The sequence below is a fragment of the Aythya marila genome (assembly GCF_965140915.1).
Source record: "Aythya marila genome assembly, chromosome: 9".
NCBI classification, from domain to species: domain Eukaryota; kingdom Metazoa; phylum Chordata; class Aves; order Anseriformes; family Anatidae; genus Aythya; species Aythya marila.
In genome coordinates, this window is record NC_139050.1 from 5,680,531 (window position 1) to 5,700,651 (window position 20,121).

Below are 20,121 nucleotides of genomic sequence, written 5' to 3' on the forward strand. Positions count from 1 at the left end.
AAATAAATTAAGAATTGTTTACCAAATCAGATGCCTTATTAAAACCCCATTGCAATGCTAACCATGCACAGAAAGGAGGGAGGGGGAAGCAGATGACTGATATTTCAAGTGGCTGCTGCGCCTTGCAGGCTGTTGACTTTAGTCTCACCAGTTGTAAAAACACATGATCTGTAATGATAAATGGTCAGGGGTAGCCAGCCAGACGAGAAGCGAGGGTTTCCCCAACTGTCAGCACTTGTGTAAACCAGCCCACAGCAACAGGAGAACTGTCCACAACTGCTGAAAGAAGCAATTAGTGGCCACGAGATACACAACTGTCACGGGAGAGCGTGGGCTTTACTTCTGAGCCCAAACTGCACAGCCCGGGAGTTTGCTCTGCTTTATAACTTGTCTTTCAGATGGGTAGAGATCAATAAGAAAGGTTTATCCGAAGGGCTTCACGTCTCACCTGCTGAAGCTTTATTGACAGCACCACAGTTGTCCGTGTTTAATGAAGCTTTATGAAATGGAAAGAGGAGGCTGAGGTGCTTTTTCTTAAAGGCTGTGCCTGGCACCGCTTTGCCAGACATTTCAGTAAGGCAACTTAAAGAGTTTAATTGATTATTTAATAATTACTTTCTTTGCGTCCACTCCAAAAATAGTAAACTCTTTATTTCACACTGAGCCTTGCCTCCGGGGAGACAAATGTTCGGCTCATGATTGAGTTACGGTATTGATTGGAATTGTTCAAGGCTCGCCCTGCAGTGACGGCATGGTGAGCTCCATGGAGAGAGCCGCAGTGTGGTCACACTGACGAGGCTGACAGGACAGCAGAAAGCCCTCGTGCAGCCCTGTTGTCTCTTGGAGCCCCAGCTCACCCCTGCAAAGGGCCGTGATGTACTTCACGTCACATTTCATTGCTCTCTGTAGATATGCTCCAGAGATCTTTGGAGTTGTTTGCTGTATGGGTCCTTTCTGCTGCACACCTCTGTATCTGCTCTCCTTGTTCTTGCTGCACACTTTTGTATCTGCTCTCCTTGTTCTTGCTGTGTTGTACACAGCTGCTGGCTTTCAGATCTTGTATAGCAGAAGATGGGCTGAACTTCTCACTGTTTCTGATCCTGCATTTACCAGTTAGGTTTTCCTGCTATTAGGCAGTTGGAAGCTTACTTCCAGGTTACTGCTGTTCCTGTAACTTATCGAAGACTTAACTTTTGACTGCATGTCTGTAGTATAGCCAGAGCCAAAGTTGCTGATTCAAATCAGTCCTGTTCATACTAGGCTGCTTCTTCAGTACAGTGAGTCATAGCAGTCTTCCCTGTTGTACGAATCTTGTTTATTATATAGCAAATTAGCTCAAGATTTCTGAATACCCTGAGTTCCCTTTGAAATTGTTGCAGATGAAGAGGGTCAGCTTCTCTCTGCTGCAGGCTTGTAAAGAGGATCCTTTTGTCAGTCCTGGTCTGAGGCCCATTGAAGCTTACTTGTCCGTCTGATTGATTAACAAACGTATAATTGGCACTCTGCTGCACTTAACAGTACATTTATAGAGTTTTCTCTGTTTGAGGGTGAAGTTAAAAAGCTTCCAACTGCAGCAGGCTATCGTATTATTTTAGTTTTAGAGTAATTTTTAATCCTTATCAAGCTAAGGTCTGCTTTTTCTGCCTCAAAAAAGAGCTGATATTTTCCTCAAGGAGAGTGCGGGAATGGTTAAAGAAGATTAAAGTCTTTTCTACATGCTTGAGGTTTTCTGATGTCTGGTGGGAATTGCCAATGAAGCTTCCTTCCGATTTCACACTGTCAGGCAAACGCAGGCTGAATGCAGGGTGACAACCCACTTGAAAATAATTATCCATTGCCCTGGCTGCAGAGGCATCCGTTACCTGATAGAGAAATGTGCTTTTACACATATGCACATACAGACTAAATTATTTTTTTTAATCATTTTCTCCTTCCAGGGCTGAAAAACCTCATCTTGCTTGTTACTCAGCTGCATACGTAGGTTTTGAAAGCATCTTCCTTTTTTTAAAAGAGACTGCACTTTAAATGCACTGATCTGGTGACTGACAGGATGCTCGTAACGAAGTCTTGGCTTCTTGAGGGTATATATTTGAAATATCTCCATTAGCACTTCCGTGGAGAGTGTGGGTTTCAGCATGTGTTTTTAATAGATGTCCTCCCACAGATCTATCTTTCAAGGTAATAAATATTAACCGTAACACAGGTTAATAGTAAACAGATGTGGTTACAGTCCAAATACTGATAATATCTACGTAGTCCTTAATGGATAATGTTGCTGCCAAAGTAATCCACCACCACCATCAGTGGTTGAGGACGCAGTCAGCACAAAGAAAGGAGTCCCCTCTGCCAGGGGCCGGGCCGGGACAGCTGTGGGTAGCTGGAGAGAGCCTTACTTTCAGTGCCAACACAGTGGGTTTCTCAAAGTTCTGAATTCACTTTAAGTCAGAAAGTGACAGAACCTTCTGCTGAAATGCTTTTTTGTTTGTTTTGTGATGTTTCTGGTTTTCAACCTGAGAAAATAGCTTGTAAGGTTACTCAGGTCCATTAAAATTGGCTAGGCCAAAGCCCTGCAGCTTTGTTGTCTTCAGTGCTTTGTCTATGGGACCTCTGGGAAAAGAAAAAAGAAAAACAAACTTTTTTTTTAGTCACATACAGCTTTGGTGAACAAAAGTTGTTTGTCACCATTGCACTTCACAGGGGATGAAATCTGCTCTGGCTGCTCTAAAGGCCTGACCAAAATCTGGGGCTGCTGGTTGTCAGCGTTGGGGTTCAGACTTGTGTCAGCCTGGGCCAGCACAGGGCCCAGCTGCAAGTTCTTCCTCATGCCTTGTCGTTTTGTGGGACAGCGAAGTCACTTGGGAGGTGTTTTGCCTGGAATCATTTATTTCTCGTCTCCTCTTGCTGCCCTTTAATCCACGCCTTCTAACCATACACTGCTGCTGAACTAAATGAACTGGTTTAGTGAAGACAGTATTCTCTGTGTCAAACAAGTCTGTCTGGTCTGGTTGTAGAAAACTGTAATTGAATTTACTGCATACACCCACAGAGGCTTTCAGAGAAGCACAGTGCTGGGCAGATCAGTAAGAAAAAAATAAAAAAGCAAGATGCAAAACCAGTGATATTAAAACCTTTGTTCCAGCCATTTAAATGCAGTCACACAGCACATTTACAGGTCTGCCCTCAGATGCCAGGGCAGTTCTTTCCACAGGTATTTGCCAGCTGCCCATGTTTGCAGCTGCAGGAGGGGCAGGTTGTGCCTGGCTGGGGGCCCAGCTCCAGCACCCCCTTCCCCACAGCTCTGTGGTACACCCAATCTGCTCAGGGGAAGGTTTTCTCCTTCGGGCTCAATGCTCACCAAGATTTAGTGAGTGCTGGGGTGCCTGTGGCTGCTGTGTCCTGGGGCACACTGAGGGTCCTGGTGTTCCCTTTGGCACGCTTGGAGGTCTGGGCGAGACGGATCCCCGAGGGCAGGAGGAGCTTTCACTTGGTTGCTGCTAATCTTGTTTGTGCTGTTTGCCTCTTGAAATTGTTCGCTGCATTGAGGATGGGCTTTCTTCTTCCTGCTACCTCCACTGGGTTGAACCTCCCGTGGCTGTTTGGTGGCAGGAAGAAAGGGACTTAGGGATGGCTTCCTCGGCAGGCTGCTGTCTGAACAACGGGCACACTTTGAGCCTGCAACCTCCAGTGGTCCTGCAACGTATAGGGCAGCTGTCTTAAAGGCTGAACATTATTCTCATGCGAACAAACAGCGTAATGAGATGGCCTCATGTCTGCACCCTGCTTCACTTGACAGCAGTTTCCGTGCTGCAGAGGGGCTCCCTTAGTCCTGCAGAGCTGCCAGTCCCTGGCACAAGGCAGAGGGGGCTCCTCAGGTGTGCTCAGGGAGACCTGTAATCCTCAGAGATGGCTCGGATAAGGTAGGAGGGAGCTGGTCAGGTGATGATTCCTGTCTTTGTCATGGATTTCAACAGCCTCATATCAGCCTTGCAGTGGCTTGCAGGAGGCCTCTGCCTGGGAGTGGGACCTGAGTACCTTGTAGGAACGGGGGGAGAGAAATAGTGGTGGATAGAAAAGTTAAAATGCAGGTAAGACTGCGAAAATATATCCTTAGTGCAAGTCAGTGCTGATGCTGTTAACTCCTTAAAGACTCTAGTCTTCCTGAATATTCATTTGAGATGGGGTACGTGTCCTTAAGACAGACAGATCTGTCTATCTGTGGATGAAAGGGAGATAAAAAGATATAAAGCCTGTAGCTTATTGCAGCAAGGGAAAGACATACACAATCTGCATTGCCCAATACATTTAAGTAAATCTAATAGGAGGGTTGAGGAAGATAGCAAGATTAGCTTGACAAAGATTATTTGTTGCTAAACAGACTCTTCGGTGTTTCCCTGAGCTCAGACACACACAGCGAAGTTGCTCCACCCAAGGCCTTTCCATTTGCTTCATGGCTCAGTTGATTTCGATGGGTTTATTGTGAAGCAAGATTTATGGAGTCTCAAGAAGGAATAAAATTAAAAACTTCCGTTCCCCCGTGTCTGCTCGTGGTGCTGCTGAATAGGTGGGCGAGGGATCCTGCTCTCAGGCCCCGTGGTCAACCCGGGGCCTCTTTGGGGTCCCCCCAGTGCCAGAGTGGGACAGCTCCGCAGGTCCCTGTCTGGGTGCCCCCATGCTGGCGTTTCCAGCCTCCCACGGCCATGAAAGGGTTTTCCTCTCCTCTAGCAGCAGTGGCTCTGTTGTCAGAAACAAAGCAAATCCTGATCACCATTGAAGGAGCAGATACGCCCCGTGTTTCAACATCTGAAACCAGGCCCATCAATCTGAAACTATTCCCCACTCCCGGTGCCAACAGCTCCATTAACAACTATGCTCCAGAAAGAAAGGAAATTGCTTTTCCCCTCACTGCAATGTCAGCCCACCATTTGGAAACTCCCCCGCATCTTCCTTTTCATGCTGGAGGTGGTGCGCTCATCTCTGTGACCTGCAAGCATCTGCTTCCCTGGTTTTCCGCTTCGGTGCGTCTCTGTTTAGACACTGCTCTGCCCTGTCCCACATACTAATTACTGACTTTTTGCTTCTGAGGAGCTTGATTCATTCTGGCACATTTTCCCACGTGAAACTGGACCTAGAGCCTTGGAAAATATCTTAATGGACGTCAGAGCAAGTCTGAGATTAACCCCAACCCGGCTGCTGTCTGTGAGCTAACGGGCACGCCAGGGCCGCCCTGGCAGGGGGCATTGGCCCCGTGCTGTCCCAGCCCTGGGCAGTGCAATGCAGCCATGTAGCACTCTGCAAGAAAAAGCTGCTTGCTTTTTCCTCTCAGGGTCTCGCTGTGCACTAGCTGACCCTTGGGTAAAAGGGTTTTGTCCCTGGGAGTCCCGTGTGCTGCCAGTGCATAAACCAAAGTGCAGGCTTGCAGCCCCGTGGTGTGGCAGGCAGGAGGAGTCCCTGTGGCAGGGCCTCCCTGTGCTCTGTCTTCTCGTGGCACTAATTCTGCCTGCCAGCTCTGCTTAGCCCAGAGACTGTGCTTCAAAGGTTTGGCAGGAAGGGAGGATTTCCCTCCTCTCAAAATAAATATATTAATTTTGTATTTGTGAAGTTGAGCACAGAGACACAGTCCTTGCTCAGCGACTTTTGCAGCAGAAGCCTTTCATCTAGGTGCTGAAGATAAGTAGGTACATTTGACCTCTGTGTCATTTCAGACTTTTTCCTTACGTATCTGCTTCTTAAAAAATCCAAATACCCTGTGTCCTGCTGAACGTCTGTTACGTCCTGGCAGCTTCAAGCACAGACCCCAGGACATGATGCAGCCCTCAAAACCTCCACCTCCGCAGCGTGCTCGGATCTCAGCCTTCCATGTTGAGGCCCTGATGAATCCAGGCAGCCAAAATTCATCTTCACCACAGTCACCTTTAGACGGCTTAACATCTTTGGTGGTATACTTGAATCACTTCATGGTTTCAGCAGAGTTTCACCACAATTTATTCAGTTCCCAGCTTAGCCTGGTGGGTGCTGTTGTACCTTTGGCATACGAGAGATTAAGATTAATTTATTTATACGCTTAATGAAACTATTGGTGCTGGCTGAATTGTTTTCGAATTTCACAACATTTAACAAATAACAAGAACGAAAAACCTGGAATGAAAGTAGTAAGAACATTATCTTCCCTTCCTTTCTGCCTGCAGATCTAGTTGAATGTTTTTGAATTCCAACCATCAAATATATTTTGGGAAATTTAAGGAGCTCTCCTGTGTCTTGAATAAAAATTGAATTTATGGCTTCCTACAAAATCATTTCCAGTGTTTTGCCAGTAATAACATCTGTATTTAAAGCTCTAACCATGCGTGATTACTAAGGACTGCCATTTTCACTGCATTCTGGTTTGGATCATTACATTTTGCATGCTCCATTCTCACTCTGCTTCATTTCTGTTCGGGGCAGGACACAAGGTAAAATATCATACCTCAGTATTGTGCATGTAGTCAGAGAGCCATTGTGCTCAGCCCCAGAAGTGGCTGCATTTTGATGATCAGCGAAGCTTTTGTGTTGTATAAAATCCTTCATCTATTTCATGGGGTTGCTCTGAATCATTCCTGTTAAATTTAAGGATGGAAAAAGTGTGTCTCACCTCAACTGTATTGAAATTAGATTAAGGATCAGAGGATTAGCTCTTCTGCATTTTTGATGTGCATATTGGGCTGGTGCCTGCGGGGACTGAAGCATGTCAATAAGGTTTCTGCCTGTGCTTTGGCTGTGGAGTGGGCAGGGTGGTGCTGGAGGCAGTGTGCGGGGCCGGGCAGAGCCGACCCTGAACGTGGCAGCAGGTTCCTGACGGGCAGTGTGGGGCTGCCCTGTCGCAACCTCCTCCCTCCTTCTGCCCAAGAGCTGTAGCTCTCCTTCTGCCCAAGTCTTCCTCCTGCGCCCCACAGGTTGTATCTTCTCAGAGCGCCACGTCCAGCCCTTTGCTTGATTGGCTTCACGATTTGCTGAAGGTGATCTGACATCAATTTGTCTGGAAAATATTGCACTTCTATTGTTAAGAAAATAAAAATATTGGGAGATCAAGATTTTGAGTGGGTGTATGCCTGTATGTAATGGAGGACCCTGAAAATTTCAAATAAAGCAGGAGTTTTGTGCATTTAATGCTTTGCTTGAGAGATCATGAAAAATGAATGTAAAGTAGACCAAATACGTATTTAAGATTTCCTAAGGAGTATAAAGAGCGCAAGTGAAGAATACAGTTCTTGTTTGATTGCAGTACTGGACTTGCAGGTTAATTTTGAGCTGGAAAATACTGTAACTTCATGAAGAGGTTAGAGTTTGACTTGCTAGTTAATTTTTCATCTTCATGAAGAACACAGAAATAAAATTCTTCATAGTCTCCGCTGACATTGACTTCACTGGGATTGTACACACAGTCTTTCCAGTTACTAATGATGTGGATGTTTTCTTTCTAGGCCCTCCGTCTGCTCCCCAGAACCTGATTTCCAACGTCAATGAGACATCGGTGAACTTGGAGTGGAGCCCCCCGCAGAACAAAGGGGGTCGGGAGGACATCTCCTACAACGTGGTGTGCAAGAGGTGCGGCGCGGGTGACCTCAGCCGTTGCCGGTCGTGTGGCAGTGGTGTGCACTTCAGCCCGCAGCAGAACGGCTTGAAAACCACCAAGGTCTCCATCACCGACCTCCTGGCGCACACAAACTACACCTTTGAAGTCTGGGCAGTGAATGGAGTGTCCAAGCACAATCCCAGCCAGGACCAAGCTGTGTCAGTCACTGTGACAACGAACCAAGCAGGTAGGAGCCTAAATACAAACTTTATTCCTGTCCATTTTGCCTGTTTTTAGGAAAGCTGTGGTTTCCATTAAATTTAGCACGAGCAAATGAACACAAGGATGCATAACTGGCTCAAACCCTTATTTTCTGGGTTATTTATATGGATAGTTTAAATTCTGTAGAGCTAGAAAAACCGAGGAGGGTTTGACTAGCGTAGCTGGTTGCAGAGCTGCGCTGCAGCACACTGCGAGGACACTGGGAGGCATTCTGCAGAAGCAGAACAGCACAGCTGCCGTGGGCGACGCGGAGGGGACAGAGCCAGAGCCACTCAGCAGCTCTGCCCTTTGTCAGGGAGACACCGCACGTGGACGTGGACGTGCCCTTGGAGTTTGCAGAGGGACAAATACGTGGCTGGGGAGCGCAGCATTGTGCTTCTGCCTGCTCCCAAAGAGCTCTGTACCGTTCAGAAAGAAGAATGAGTCCGCTCTCGCTTGCCTTCATGCTAGCGCTCTTCTCCTTGCAAAGTCAATTAGATTCTGTCCTGTTGTTAAATAAATACCTCTTTAACCTGCTGCTAACAACATTTCAATTGATCAGACCTGGCATTACTTGAGAAATCCCATGTGAGCTTTCATCTTCATGCTGCCTGATTTTTACATTTCGCTCGTCTGGGAGAGTGAAACACTATTTGTGTCTATACCTGATTATTTCAGATATCCTAAATGCTTCCATTTTTTTCAGTTCCCTGTGTTTGTCCTAGCAAAAGCTGCAGCAGAATGGGGTTTAGTGCTGATGATAATTTCTTTTTTTTTTTTTTCTTTAATTACATGAAAACTTTTATTGTTTGCAGATAGGTAGGATTTCAAGCACAGGGTTCCAGTTCAATTTTTAATTTAATGCACAAAATTATGTACATTTGAATATGACACTCTTCTATATGCAAATTAGATATCCAGACTGTCAGACTGGCTACAAGACTGTCAAACCTGTTATCTAATCACTTGCAGCACTGATTGCCTTCAAGTCCCGTAAACATTGCAGGCATTCAGCACCTTAAAGCCTAGCTTGTGGGGTTATCTTTTATCTGTGGAGTTCTGGTGTATGGGACAATGTGAATATTGTATGTTCTGAGAGTACTGGACTACATAAATATTGTGAGTTCTGTTTCCTAGTAGAAGCATGTGAAAAATAGGTACGCGTAATCAAAACTTGCAAATCCTAGCTCTAGTCCACTGCACTTCAATATTAACCGTGAGAGGTGTGTTTATTTTTGCAGTCACAGTTGAAAGTAAAATTGTCAAGTCCACACTGAAGCTCCTTTGCAAATCTGGTCCTTTTTTCATTTGTATTTTTGTTCTTTATACATAAAGATGACAGTAAAGTGATACAGAATCCCTTTTAAATTACAATTCAAAAATCCAAACTATTGTTTTGTCCAGTGAAAAGATGATTAATAGAGAACAGGAGCTATTACAGAGATGTAGGAGAAAGCTCCGGGAGAATGCTGTCATATGCTATATGAAAAGAGAAAAGGTTGAGAACAGCAGCAGGGACAGTGTTTTTGTGCTACGAATGCCTAGCAAAGAGAGTATTTCTGACTGATTTTGGCATGTGTAGGGATTAGTGGATGCATATATGCATGAATAAGTGAGTGGGATCCATCTACCGTGTGAAAATTCTACCATCTTACGCTTTAATATGCAAACCGAAATCTGATTGAATATGCAAATAAGAATTGATTTTGTTTATTATCCATGAGTAGCAGTTCTTCACATCAGGAAATTTGTATTTTTGCCAGCATTTCCAATTATGAGACATGCCCAGTCTATCAAATGCTTCAGAGGGCTGGAGAGAGCTGTACCAGTACACATGAAAATTAACTCCAAGGTGCTGCTGTTCTCCTGTTCTTCATACATCTTTGTGCATTCTGCTGCATAGAAGATCTAAATAGAAATGTGTGATCTAAACGTATAGATCTCAACTAAGATAAATAGTCCTTACATATGCAAATAATCCTATTGATTTCAGTGGAACTGCTTGGCTTGAGTATAGGTTTATAAAGTTGGACCCTTGGGTTTTACAAGTACTGATCTGTTTAATCATTGTAAATGTGTGTCTGGGGTGCAGTAGAATTCCAGTGCCACTCATTTTCTTTCACTATATTTCATTACAAAGAAATCATGTCATGACAGAGCACTGCCATAGGTATGATTTCGATCTTGCACCTTTCTCATACTAATGTAAAGCTACCTTGGTTTCATTGCAGCAGTTTTTAATTTAAGAAAGATTAGAGCCAAACTCCTCCTTTAATAAAATTCTTTCCCTCTTTTGCTAATAAAAACAAGTCTACCAACACTGAAAATCTATAAACTGCTCTACTGTTTTTGCTATCTATGGTTGTGCTTTCCAACATTTGATAGAAATGAAATGTTGTTAGCATGGTTCTTTAGTGATGTGAGCAGTGCTTGTGGGTCATATCCCAGGGAATTGCTTGCAAGAGGTGCATTCTAGAGATAAAATCAATAGGGATGATTGGGACTAAAAATGCTTCATCTTACGTACAGTCTCAAGCTGACCTCCCAAATATGCAACCATGTAATCTGAAGAAAATCTGTGGACATTTTAGAACACAGTTTTTTAATGTTGGAATCAGAAATCCTATTTTTTGTATGTTTGCACGCATTGGTGCCAGCCCCTAAAGAAGGCATGCGCTTGGAGGCAGACAGAAAACAATGAGAAACCAGGTACTGGTGTATTCAGCACGAAATTGAAGAAATGTGTTGCAGTGACATAAAAGGTGCAGTTGAAAAGCACAGGTGTTTTTGTGTTTGCTTTTGCTGCTTTACTCCTGGAGATAATGAAATGAGGCTGTTTACTTTCCACCTTTGTTTAGAAACTCTTTTCAGTTTCCAATTCTGTAGAAAAATGTTTAAATGAAAATAAGCTTTTGCCATTCAAAGTGGAATCAAAAAGCATTTGAAAAAGTATTTTTCCTGCTTGCTTCGAAAAGGTCCTGGTTTTTATGTGTACGTGTATATATATATGTGTATGTATATATATTTAAGAGAGAATCTAAATTTCAGGCTTTGAACCAAGTAAAAATTTCTATCTCCTAGTGAAACACTTCAGTGTTGTGACATTTTAAGAATTTTAAATGGTGAATTCAGCTCGCTATTATTATGCATGTTTATTAGAATAATTTTTTGATTTTTTTGAGACGGGAGCTGCCGTTCTTTTCCCATATAAGATTAAAACAAAATTAAAAAAGCAAAGGATGAAGCCCTGAGCTGTAGAAACTTGCAGCCAGCACCTCATCACAGCGAGGACTGGGAAATACTGATACTGAGGGTCCCTGCTAGCAGTGGTGGCTTTTGTGGCTGGCTCTTTTTGCTCAAATGAAATCAGCACTTTGCCCATCCCTTAAAAATGTGAAACGACTTGTGGAAGAGCTGCAAACCAGCAGTTCTCATATGGTGCTGAGAAGAGGCTGGTTTCAGTGCGAATCCCTGCCAGGCAGCTGACTGAACACTTCAAAAATCTCCAGGCTCTTTTTTTTTTCCCTCCAGTAAGGATAATGCTGCGAAGCTGTTCAAAATTAAAAGTAAATCTCTCAATAAAGAGACCTTGTTCACAGCAAGCAGGAAGCTTTTTTTTTTTTTTTTCTCTCCTTTTTTTTTTTTTTTCTTGAAGAGTCACTGCACACTTTATATTTTAATAAAGACTACAGCCTGACTTCTTAGGTATCTAGACGGGTTCGCTGTCCAGTGAGCCGCTCAGCTGGGACCGCGTCTTTGTACGGGTGCTAAAGGAGCTCATAAGGCAGGGGAGCAATGGTGGGGGGAAACCTAAGCAAGCTCTGAAAAAGATTTAAAATCCCAACTCATTCTTCAGCTTTCTTTCCTCCCTTGTTTTTGTTTGTGTTTTGTGAGGGATGGGCTTCCTTCTTGCTCCCTTCGTGCGGGAGTTAAACGCTTGATGTTTCTGAGTAGGCAGGCTGCCTGGTGATTTGTTGCCTTGTTAGGTACCTGGGGCTCGGTGCGTCTTTAAGGAGACCATCTCAGCTCAGTAGAGGAAGGATGTGCCAATTAAGATGAAAAAAAGAGGATAAATAAAGAAACTTCCTCTTTCTCCCCCTGCATAAAACTAGAAATCTACGCTGCCTGTGCTCAGGTTCAAGAAGGGATCTTCCTTACGAATATCTCAGGCTCCCCGTCCCATTTTTTCCTCCTTCTCTTCTCGCTTCCCTCCCCGCTCCTTTGTCTCCGATCCCCCACACCTTGCCTGTCTAGCTGTCTGTTCGCCTGTCTCCCAGCCGCTTCATCTCGGCGCGGCTGGCGGTGCCGCAGTCCTTCCCCCTCTTTTGTATGCTCCCCTGGTCCCTCACCGTCACTCAGAGCCCTGCAGTTGTTCAGCTGCCACTTCCAGGCAGGGCTAAAATGGGTCACGGTGCCAGCAGGACCCGCTGAGAGGACCCACGTGAATCCTGTGTTCTTCTGGGACAGGCGGCGCTTGCGATGACCGAGCTGCGGTGAACCCGAAATTCAGTGCGGGGAAGGGAAATGTCAGCTGCTGCTCGGCTTTATTCGGCCTTTAGGCGTGCTCGTTTGTGGATGTTTTTAATTCCACCAGCAAAAACAACAAATCCAAAACCCCGTTGGTGCAGATCATGTTTTAGGTTAGAAATGAAGGGGCGAAAAGTGGGAGCTGCGTGCTTCCAGGTGACCCGCCAGCTCCGCTGGGCCCGGTGGTGGGGGAATATGTTCCCATTTGGCCTTTCGGTGGGTCTTTGAAAGCCCACGTTCCCTTTCAAATGTCGATTAGCATTCCTCACGTGTTGTGCCGAACGGCATGGAAAATGCATATAAGGTCTTGCATGCTGCCAGCGTGGTTTAGCCCGTGCAGAACTGGATTTGCAGTCAGTAAAAATTCATGGCCATACATTGCCCTTGGTCAGTGCGCGCTGCGTATATCGACAAAGTAATAGTTGCTCAGGCAGATCAAAAGCAAAACATGCCAAAGCCAGTAAACCTCAGGCTTTCAGTATTTTTTTTTTAAATGTGTTACTTTCCTGGATATTTATAGCTTATCTATGAAGAACTGCTATAGAGCAAAACATCAAAAGCCATTGTTAACTAGATTTCAATTGCAGGATTCTCTTTATGTGGCTGCATGAATACCATTAAAACTGCTACTAGAAAAGAGAAATTAGCAGATAGTCTGAAGATCAATCCGTCCATCTGATTCTGGAAGCTCCATCGTGTTCTTTGAGTACAGTCCTGGTTTCAGTAGAAATAACAGCAAATAATTTCTTTACCTGGAGAGTGAATATAACATTTTTTGACTTTTTTACAGAGGAGGACAGAGATGAAGCAGAGTCGAGCTATTGATACCTATGTGCACCTTGAGAATCTTACCAACAGGGAGGTGGTCCAAGAAATTAATTTTGCTTGCAGGAACAGCAAGCTCTCTGCTTGTTCAGAGTCCTGCAGTTTTACGCTTAGCCCTCGCAAACCTTTTCCCTTTTTCCTAAGAAATCTGGGCGCTGCCACGGGTGGCCGAGGGCCCCCACTGCTGGTCCCGGAGTTGATGTAATTTTCCTCAAAGGACTTGCATCCAGCACGGTCCCACCCTTCCCCGTTCCTTGTTCCCTGCGGCCAGAGGACACAAACAGCCTGTTCCAGGAGGCCTCTCCCCGGGCACACCCCCTGGGGGGGCTCCTGGTGCTGCTGTCTGTGGGTGTGCAAACACTCGCAGTGCCCTGGCTCCCTCCGTTCCCCCAAAGCCTGATTTAAAATAATCTCTTGGCAAACAGCGGCGTCTGTGCCAGATGTCCAGAGCTCTGGATGTGTTCAGCACTTCTGGCTGCTGTGGTTTTTTTTTGCCCGCAAAACGCCAGGGTGATGGAAAAGGGGAGTTGCAAAGGGGTGTTTTTATTTTGCTTTAAAGGTGTTTGTACTGAGGATGATGGATCAGCAGTCACCTTGTTCCTCAAGTGGAGCTGTGTCAAGCATCTATTCAATAGGGAAAGAGATTCAAAACCCGCAAGCAGAGACTTAAAAAAGGGGTGATACGTGAGCGTGACACTCCGGGTGATTTCTTGCAGCATCTTGCCGAATTCCGGGCTAATGGTATGCAACTTTCTCAGTTTGAATCTAAACCAGTGTGCCTACTAAGGCTTTGCGCTGGTCTGCTAGGCAGAATTAGCAACCCCTCCCCTGCTTTTCCAGCAGAAGGGCTGGGGCGAGCTGTCAGCTGCGGTGGGGTCTCGCCTGCCGTGGCCAGCGAGGCGAGGTGCCACGGTGCAGGACGAGCCGTGTCCGGGGGAGCCGAGCTGTGCCTGCCCCCTGCAGATCTCCATCCAAGGGAGTTACCGCAAGGGCTTCTGAAGCAAACCAAACCACGTCTTTTGGGAAACCACAGACCTTTCAAACAGAGCCGTGGTGGGAGGGAGATCCACAAGGAAGATAAGTGATCCCAGCACAGGAAACTTGGGAATTGCGTGGAAGCGAACGGTCGGGAACACTTCCAAGTTGGAAGTTTTCCGTGTTTAGCGTGAGATTTCTTCGCGTCTCGGGGATGTCAAGAGCTGGCCATTTCAGATCTGTCCTCCTGCACGTTTAATGCTGTGTGTAAGGTAATGTTTCTGAGTAAGGAGCTTCTGCAAGCTGGCAGATGCAAGTGGGAGTTTCTTATGAACGACTCCGTGTTCTTGGGCAGGCTTTAGCTGATGGCCTGTAATAAATGCCTAGCTGTAAGTATACGTGCTGCTGTCTTCAAAACAAAACCGGGAAGGCTATTGTTGGGAGGGATTACATTATTATTTTAAGGTAACTGCAGCTTTCCACAAAGAAATAATAATTAAAATAACAACTGCCTGCTTGCTGGCAAAGCCACCTGCACCACCCATTTCCATGAATTTGTATTCAAGGTGGGGAATACAAGTCTTGCTCGGAAGGAAAAAAAAAAAAAAAAGTGCTTTCTAAAGATCCTTAGTAAATAACCAGCTTCAGGGTTCAGCGAGCAGCTTAGACAAGTTGCGTGTCAGATAGTGCCAAGAAGTAATTGCAGCATTTAAATAAAAGTTGGTCACATTTTTAAAAGGATCTCATGGTTTGCTGTGGAAAATAGGGCTTGTTACCTCAGGAAAAAGGTGTTTAATTTCAGGACTGGTTAGCACTGAACATGCTTGTAATTATATGAATTAACTTTTAAGAGGCATCAAATCTGATCAAATTCTGGTCTCGGGTCTGTAGGTACAGATGAGTAGTTACTAACCTGACAGAGATCAAGGCACGGTCCTGGAGCGTTCATTTGCAGAGGATGATTTAACTGCTCGTTTCCTTCCCCCGGCAGCACGCTGACATGCCGCGTTCCCCCAGCTTGCCGCGCAGCCTGGGCGCTCCCCGTCAGCAGTGTGCAAGGAAGGACTTTCACATGGAAGGAGGCTTCGCCTCGCAGTATTCGAGGCTACCAAATGTTTATCTGGGCTTCTAACTCTTCTCGTTCTTTTTGCAGCTGACTAAATTAATTAGTTGGAAAGCAGCCAGAAAGACAGCAGAGTCCAGTCTGTAGTTGAGCAACAAGAAAAGGCCTCGGAGAACTTTATCAAAGCTTCCATTAACCCCCTGCTGATGTCCTCAAACAGGATTTTTTGTGAGAGAGTGGAAACACAAAAGCTAGGCTGCACAACTGTCCCTGTGCGTCCATTCAAAGGTTTTAAGTCCGCACAGTTACTAATTAAAATGCCACGCAGAGGAGCACAAATAAACACAGCTCGTCCCCGAGCGCCCAAGTTTCTGCCCCGGCGCACGGTTTGAAGGGCAGGACGCTGAGCTGGCCTGGCAAGGGTGGTACAGCAGCCCAGGGCGCTTCAGATATTCCGTCCTTGTTCGAGGAGTTGCAAAAAGTGTGTCAAGGCCATCCATATGCATGAAGCCCTATTCCCAGAGTGCCATCCCAAGGCAGCCTGTGATTTTTTATTTATTTTCTGCGTGGCGTTGCGTTGAGCTGTGAGGACTAAATAGAGCTGTGGCACGGCTGCCGGATCTCTGTAATCATGTTTGCCAGGTTGGGGCGGACATCAAAATGCTGAGCACACGAGTGAATACTGCTCCTTTCATCGGGAAATGTCACTTCAGATTTAGCCCCACGTGTGAACTGGCATGCAGGGAGCACTTTATTATTGCGGCAAGGCTCCGCTGGGCTTCCCCTCCCAAACAAAGCAGGCAAATGTCTAGGCTCTATCTGCAGCTACTTGAAGGATTTCATGGCGTCTCCTTAGATTAACGTAATCTGCCCTCATTACTAAATTCAAGAGCCGGGATCCCAGCAGTCTTACAGCGCACTCGAAAAACAGGTTCAGGGTCTATGGAAGCTGTAATTTGTGAACTGCTAATAACAAAAGTTACGCGGTTTTAGATTTTTTTAATACAGTCTGGAGAGGCATAGGAAGCTACAGCATCTGTATTTTTATCCCCATGGTCATTTACATTTTAAACCATCCCTTATAGAAAAGTCCCTTATGAACTTAAAAGGAAATTGTAAGCTCTTTCTCAGCTCTCTGAACTGTTCCTCTAGAATTTATTAGGACTTTTATCACCGCTATTGAATTCTATCACCTGGTCTTAAAAAGAAGATTGACTGATTCTGATTTTTTATTAAATGCTTTTCTTGTGCATGAAAATCTCTCTGGTTTTTTCTACATTAAAATCCATTGAAAGTATCCGTGGATTATGACAGAGAGAAAACCCCTTAAATTGTAATGTGCTGTGGATATAAATGTCTTGCAGTTCAGAAGATTTCTGAAGGCTAAAAGGAAAGCACTGAAGTTTTTAATTAGCTTTTTATTATTTTTAATTTTCTATATGCTATTAAATGGTCACATCAATAAATAATAAGACAAGACAGTTCTGGCTAAGTAAAATAGGAAGGAATAGTGGGCTGGAAAGGATGCCTCCTCTATGAATTGAATTTTGTGCGGTGTCCATTTATTTTAGCTAACAAATAAAGGCATGATCTCGAGACAACCACTACAACAGCTCCCTGGGAAGATTGCACTTGTCTAGATAACATAGTGCGTTCTTTAAATCTGTCCTCTGAATCAGCCTCCATTTATCTTTCTTAGCATAAAAGGGAATGCAGATGGAATGGCTGCATCCTCCCCTCTCCTCTATCAGGCTCCCGTGCGTGTACATCAGTAAGGCAGGAGGTGAGAGCAGCATGTGAGGGGCTGGGTGCTCAGTCCCACGGTTTTGGAGCTCAGGGGCAAGGTGACCAGGCGCGGGCCTGGGGAGCTGCAGAGACCTGGGGGCTCTGCGTCGTACCTGAGGCAGGGCATGCCGACCCAGCAGTGTGTTTCCAAGAGCATTTCAGCCTCTTAATTACACGGCTGCTGGTGCTGGAAGTTAAAGCTGCGACCATGCACGTGCTGGGAAGGACTGGTGTTGAAAGGAGTGGACTGGGCTTGGAGGGAGGCTTCGTTAGCTCTGCTTGCACGCGCACAGTTTGTCTTTAAGCGGAGGGTGTTCTTGTACACGGAGCTGCAAGCGTCACTGGCAAGAGGGGCTCTGCAGCACAGGAGTTGCCCAGCTTATTTAGAGCCAGAATGGGCCTTGCTGGAGGTTATCAGCTTGGCTTCACCTGGATCGAGTACGAAGATAATCAAATTCGTGGGCCTGTAGATGACGAAACAGACCAGAAAGGAAAAGGATGAGCCTTGCAGGGAGGGCACAAGTAACGCTGCAAAGTGCTTTGCATGCTGTCAGCAGAAGAAATTCCTTCTGAATTGAAGATTTGGGCTGAAGATTGTACTTCTCACTGCAATCCCCATCCCGACCACCTCTCAGTCGCACCCTGTGAGAACCCTCCGAGGCCCTGCCTGCCCCAGCAGCACCCCAGGGCTCTTCTGGCCAGAAGCCGGGCAGGGCTCTTGGGGTCCTGCTCCCATTGTACCACGGCTTTGGCACTAAAAATTAGTGTTTTCACAGGCTTTTATTTGCCTGGCGTACTCAGTACCCCTCTAGGAAATAAGTGTGGCAGATCTCTTTGTGCAGCCCCAAATCTTCATAACCTCCCGAGGTTGATTATTTTTTTATTCCCTTTTTTTCAGGACTGAAACTGCTCAGACTTTGTAATGGCACTTGCATTGCACAGGAAGTTTTACCAGCCGTCTTTCTGACCATTTTCCACTGAGGCAGCCACTTTTAATATTTAATTGCTTACTCCATTTGGGGTTTTTCCAATTGACACAAGTTCTAAATGAATAATGCACTAGTTTTCAGTATCCGGCATAAACCCAAAATAATGAAACCCCTATGTAAGTTTAATTATGTGCCACCTATGATGTAATCAGTTACTGACATCATGAGCTAAGATTTTAATTTCAAGGCTTGTGTGTTTCAGGAAGCTGAAGGCTCTTCCCCAGTTTGTCCCTCATCACATTATTTGTTTTACCTGCACAACAACCTTCAGGTAGCTCCGCTTTTCCAGCAGCACCGTGTGCAGGATGTAGTTCTCTCTCTCAGCAGCTCTATTTCGGATTTTTAATTTCCTGAAGAAATCTGCCTGTCGCAGATGAAGGAAAATGGGCTTAATTCACTTTTGATGAGAGGACCTGTGGTTCGGAATGCCCAGGAGAGCTTGGTGTGCTGCTCACTAATTCTGATGGTTTTCCAACAGCACAAAGGATCTTCTTTTTCCCACTCGAGAAGAGAGGCTGTTTGGTGGCACAGAAGGGTTTGTTGCTGTATGGAGAAGAGCTGTGGGTCTCCAAGTGCTGTCAGAGCAGTGTCCTTCACAAAGTGCTACCAATGTGAGCACAGAAAACCTGAACCTTGAGAGTCAGCAGCCCAGAGACAGAGGTTATATCGTGTTGAATCCATCTAACTTTTGTACTGACGGTGCTTTACCGGAGTTCCCGTGAACTCCCTGAATGTCAGGTATAATTAAAGTGTTAAGGTCATCCAGCAAAACGTTAGCGCATAAATGCTTGGTGCTTCTGCACCGGCTTCTTCTGCGTGATGGACCCTAAAGTGCAGTTCCTTATATTGGGTGAGTTCAAAACAAGTTATACTCAAGCATTAAAATGGGAATTACGGTTTTTGTTGTCAGGTGAGCCCTGGGTTTTGGCTCTTTCAGGTGCCACAGGCTCAGGAGGGCACATTTGAAACCCAGCCTGCAGTTGCCACTAGAGCCTGTCACTGAGGTGTATCACCGTGGGAGGAAAATGTTTCTGATTTTATTATCTTTTCTTCCGTGGCATTTCTGATGTTGGGTGATTGATCTGAGAAACCCAAATGGCAAAGTCGAACTCTCTGCTATCACCAAAGCACTTCAGCAGCCAGGATGAGACAACATGGCCAAATCTATTTATTAAAATAGCAAATGCTGCTTTGGGAAAATGAGTCATAGCTTTTATTTATTTATTTTGTTTAGAACGTACTTCAATATTTCCAAAGCATGTAAGTGAGTAGGGACAGAGGCTTTTATTTGTCTGGGTTTCAAAGAGGCTTTTGAGCAGTTCTTTTTACACAGTCTCATATTCTCAATGCTGTGAGGAAGTGACAGAGGAAGTTATTTGACAGCTGTATATCTAGACATTTCACGTTTCCAGTACATAAAAAGGAACTGTGTGGGAATGAAGGAGATGTGTTGCCTTAGGTACCGAACCCCCCATCTGCCCCTCGGTGGATTAAGCTTGATGCCGTGACTGCTGAGCTAACCTCCTGCTCAGGTGGCTTGGGGTGAGAGCAGGGAGTGGAGTAGCCGGGTGCTTGCTTGACCTGGGGAAGGGCTGGGGACACAGGCATCATTCCAGGGCACCCGGTGCATCCTCGAGGGTAGCTCTGCTTTCCTTGTGGAAGGAGCTGGAGAGGATCTTATTCTGCAAAGGCAGCTCAGCAGTCCCCTCCTCTGCAGCACTGTTGCCCTGTAAAGATGGTGGTAAGTGGGTCAGATTGCTCTGGACCGCTTACTTTGAGAGGCTGGGGAGTGCCCTGCTTCCAACAGCACGATCTGTTTTAGTAACAGGAGGTTGTGGTCTCCAGTCCTCCTCCTGCTTCCCCCAGCGCCGCTGCACCCCGGGGCCGTGCACGCTGTAGCCCTGCCAGAGGCTTCTGGAGGTGCTTGTGGGGGGATCAGCCTCTGGGAAGTAGCCAGGTGATGGCACCATGTGCTTCCCAGAAGTTCTCAACCCAAATTTGGGTTGTGGGACCCTGCCTCCAGCTGCAACTGCTCCGGGCCCTAAAGGAGGGCTCTGAGAGCTGCAGCACGCCCCGACCGGACTGCGTGGCTCTCCATCCAGCGTAAGGCAGCGGAGCATCGCTGTTAGCTTCTCTGGGCTAAGGGA

The 20,121-nt window shown here is 45.8% G+C and overlaps 1 protein-coding gene across 1 annotated transcript in view; it reads left to right on the forward strand.

The window, feature by feature from the left end:
• EPHA4 (EPH receptor A4) overlaps window positions 1-20,121 on the forward strand; it is a 95,303-nt gene that overhangs the window by 41,366 nt on the left and 33,816 nt on the right. Inside the window, exon 5 of the mRNA XM_082767457.1 lies at window positions 7,458-7,796. Coding sequence (XP_082623583.1) covers window positions 7,458-7,796 — 339 coding nt within the window. The remainder of the gene's footprint in view (window positions 1-7,457; window positions 7,797-20,121) is intronic.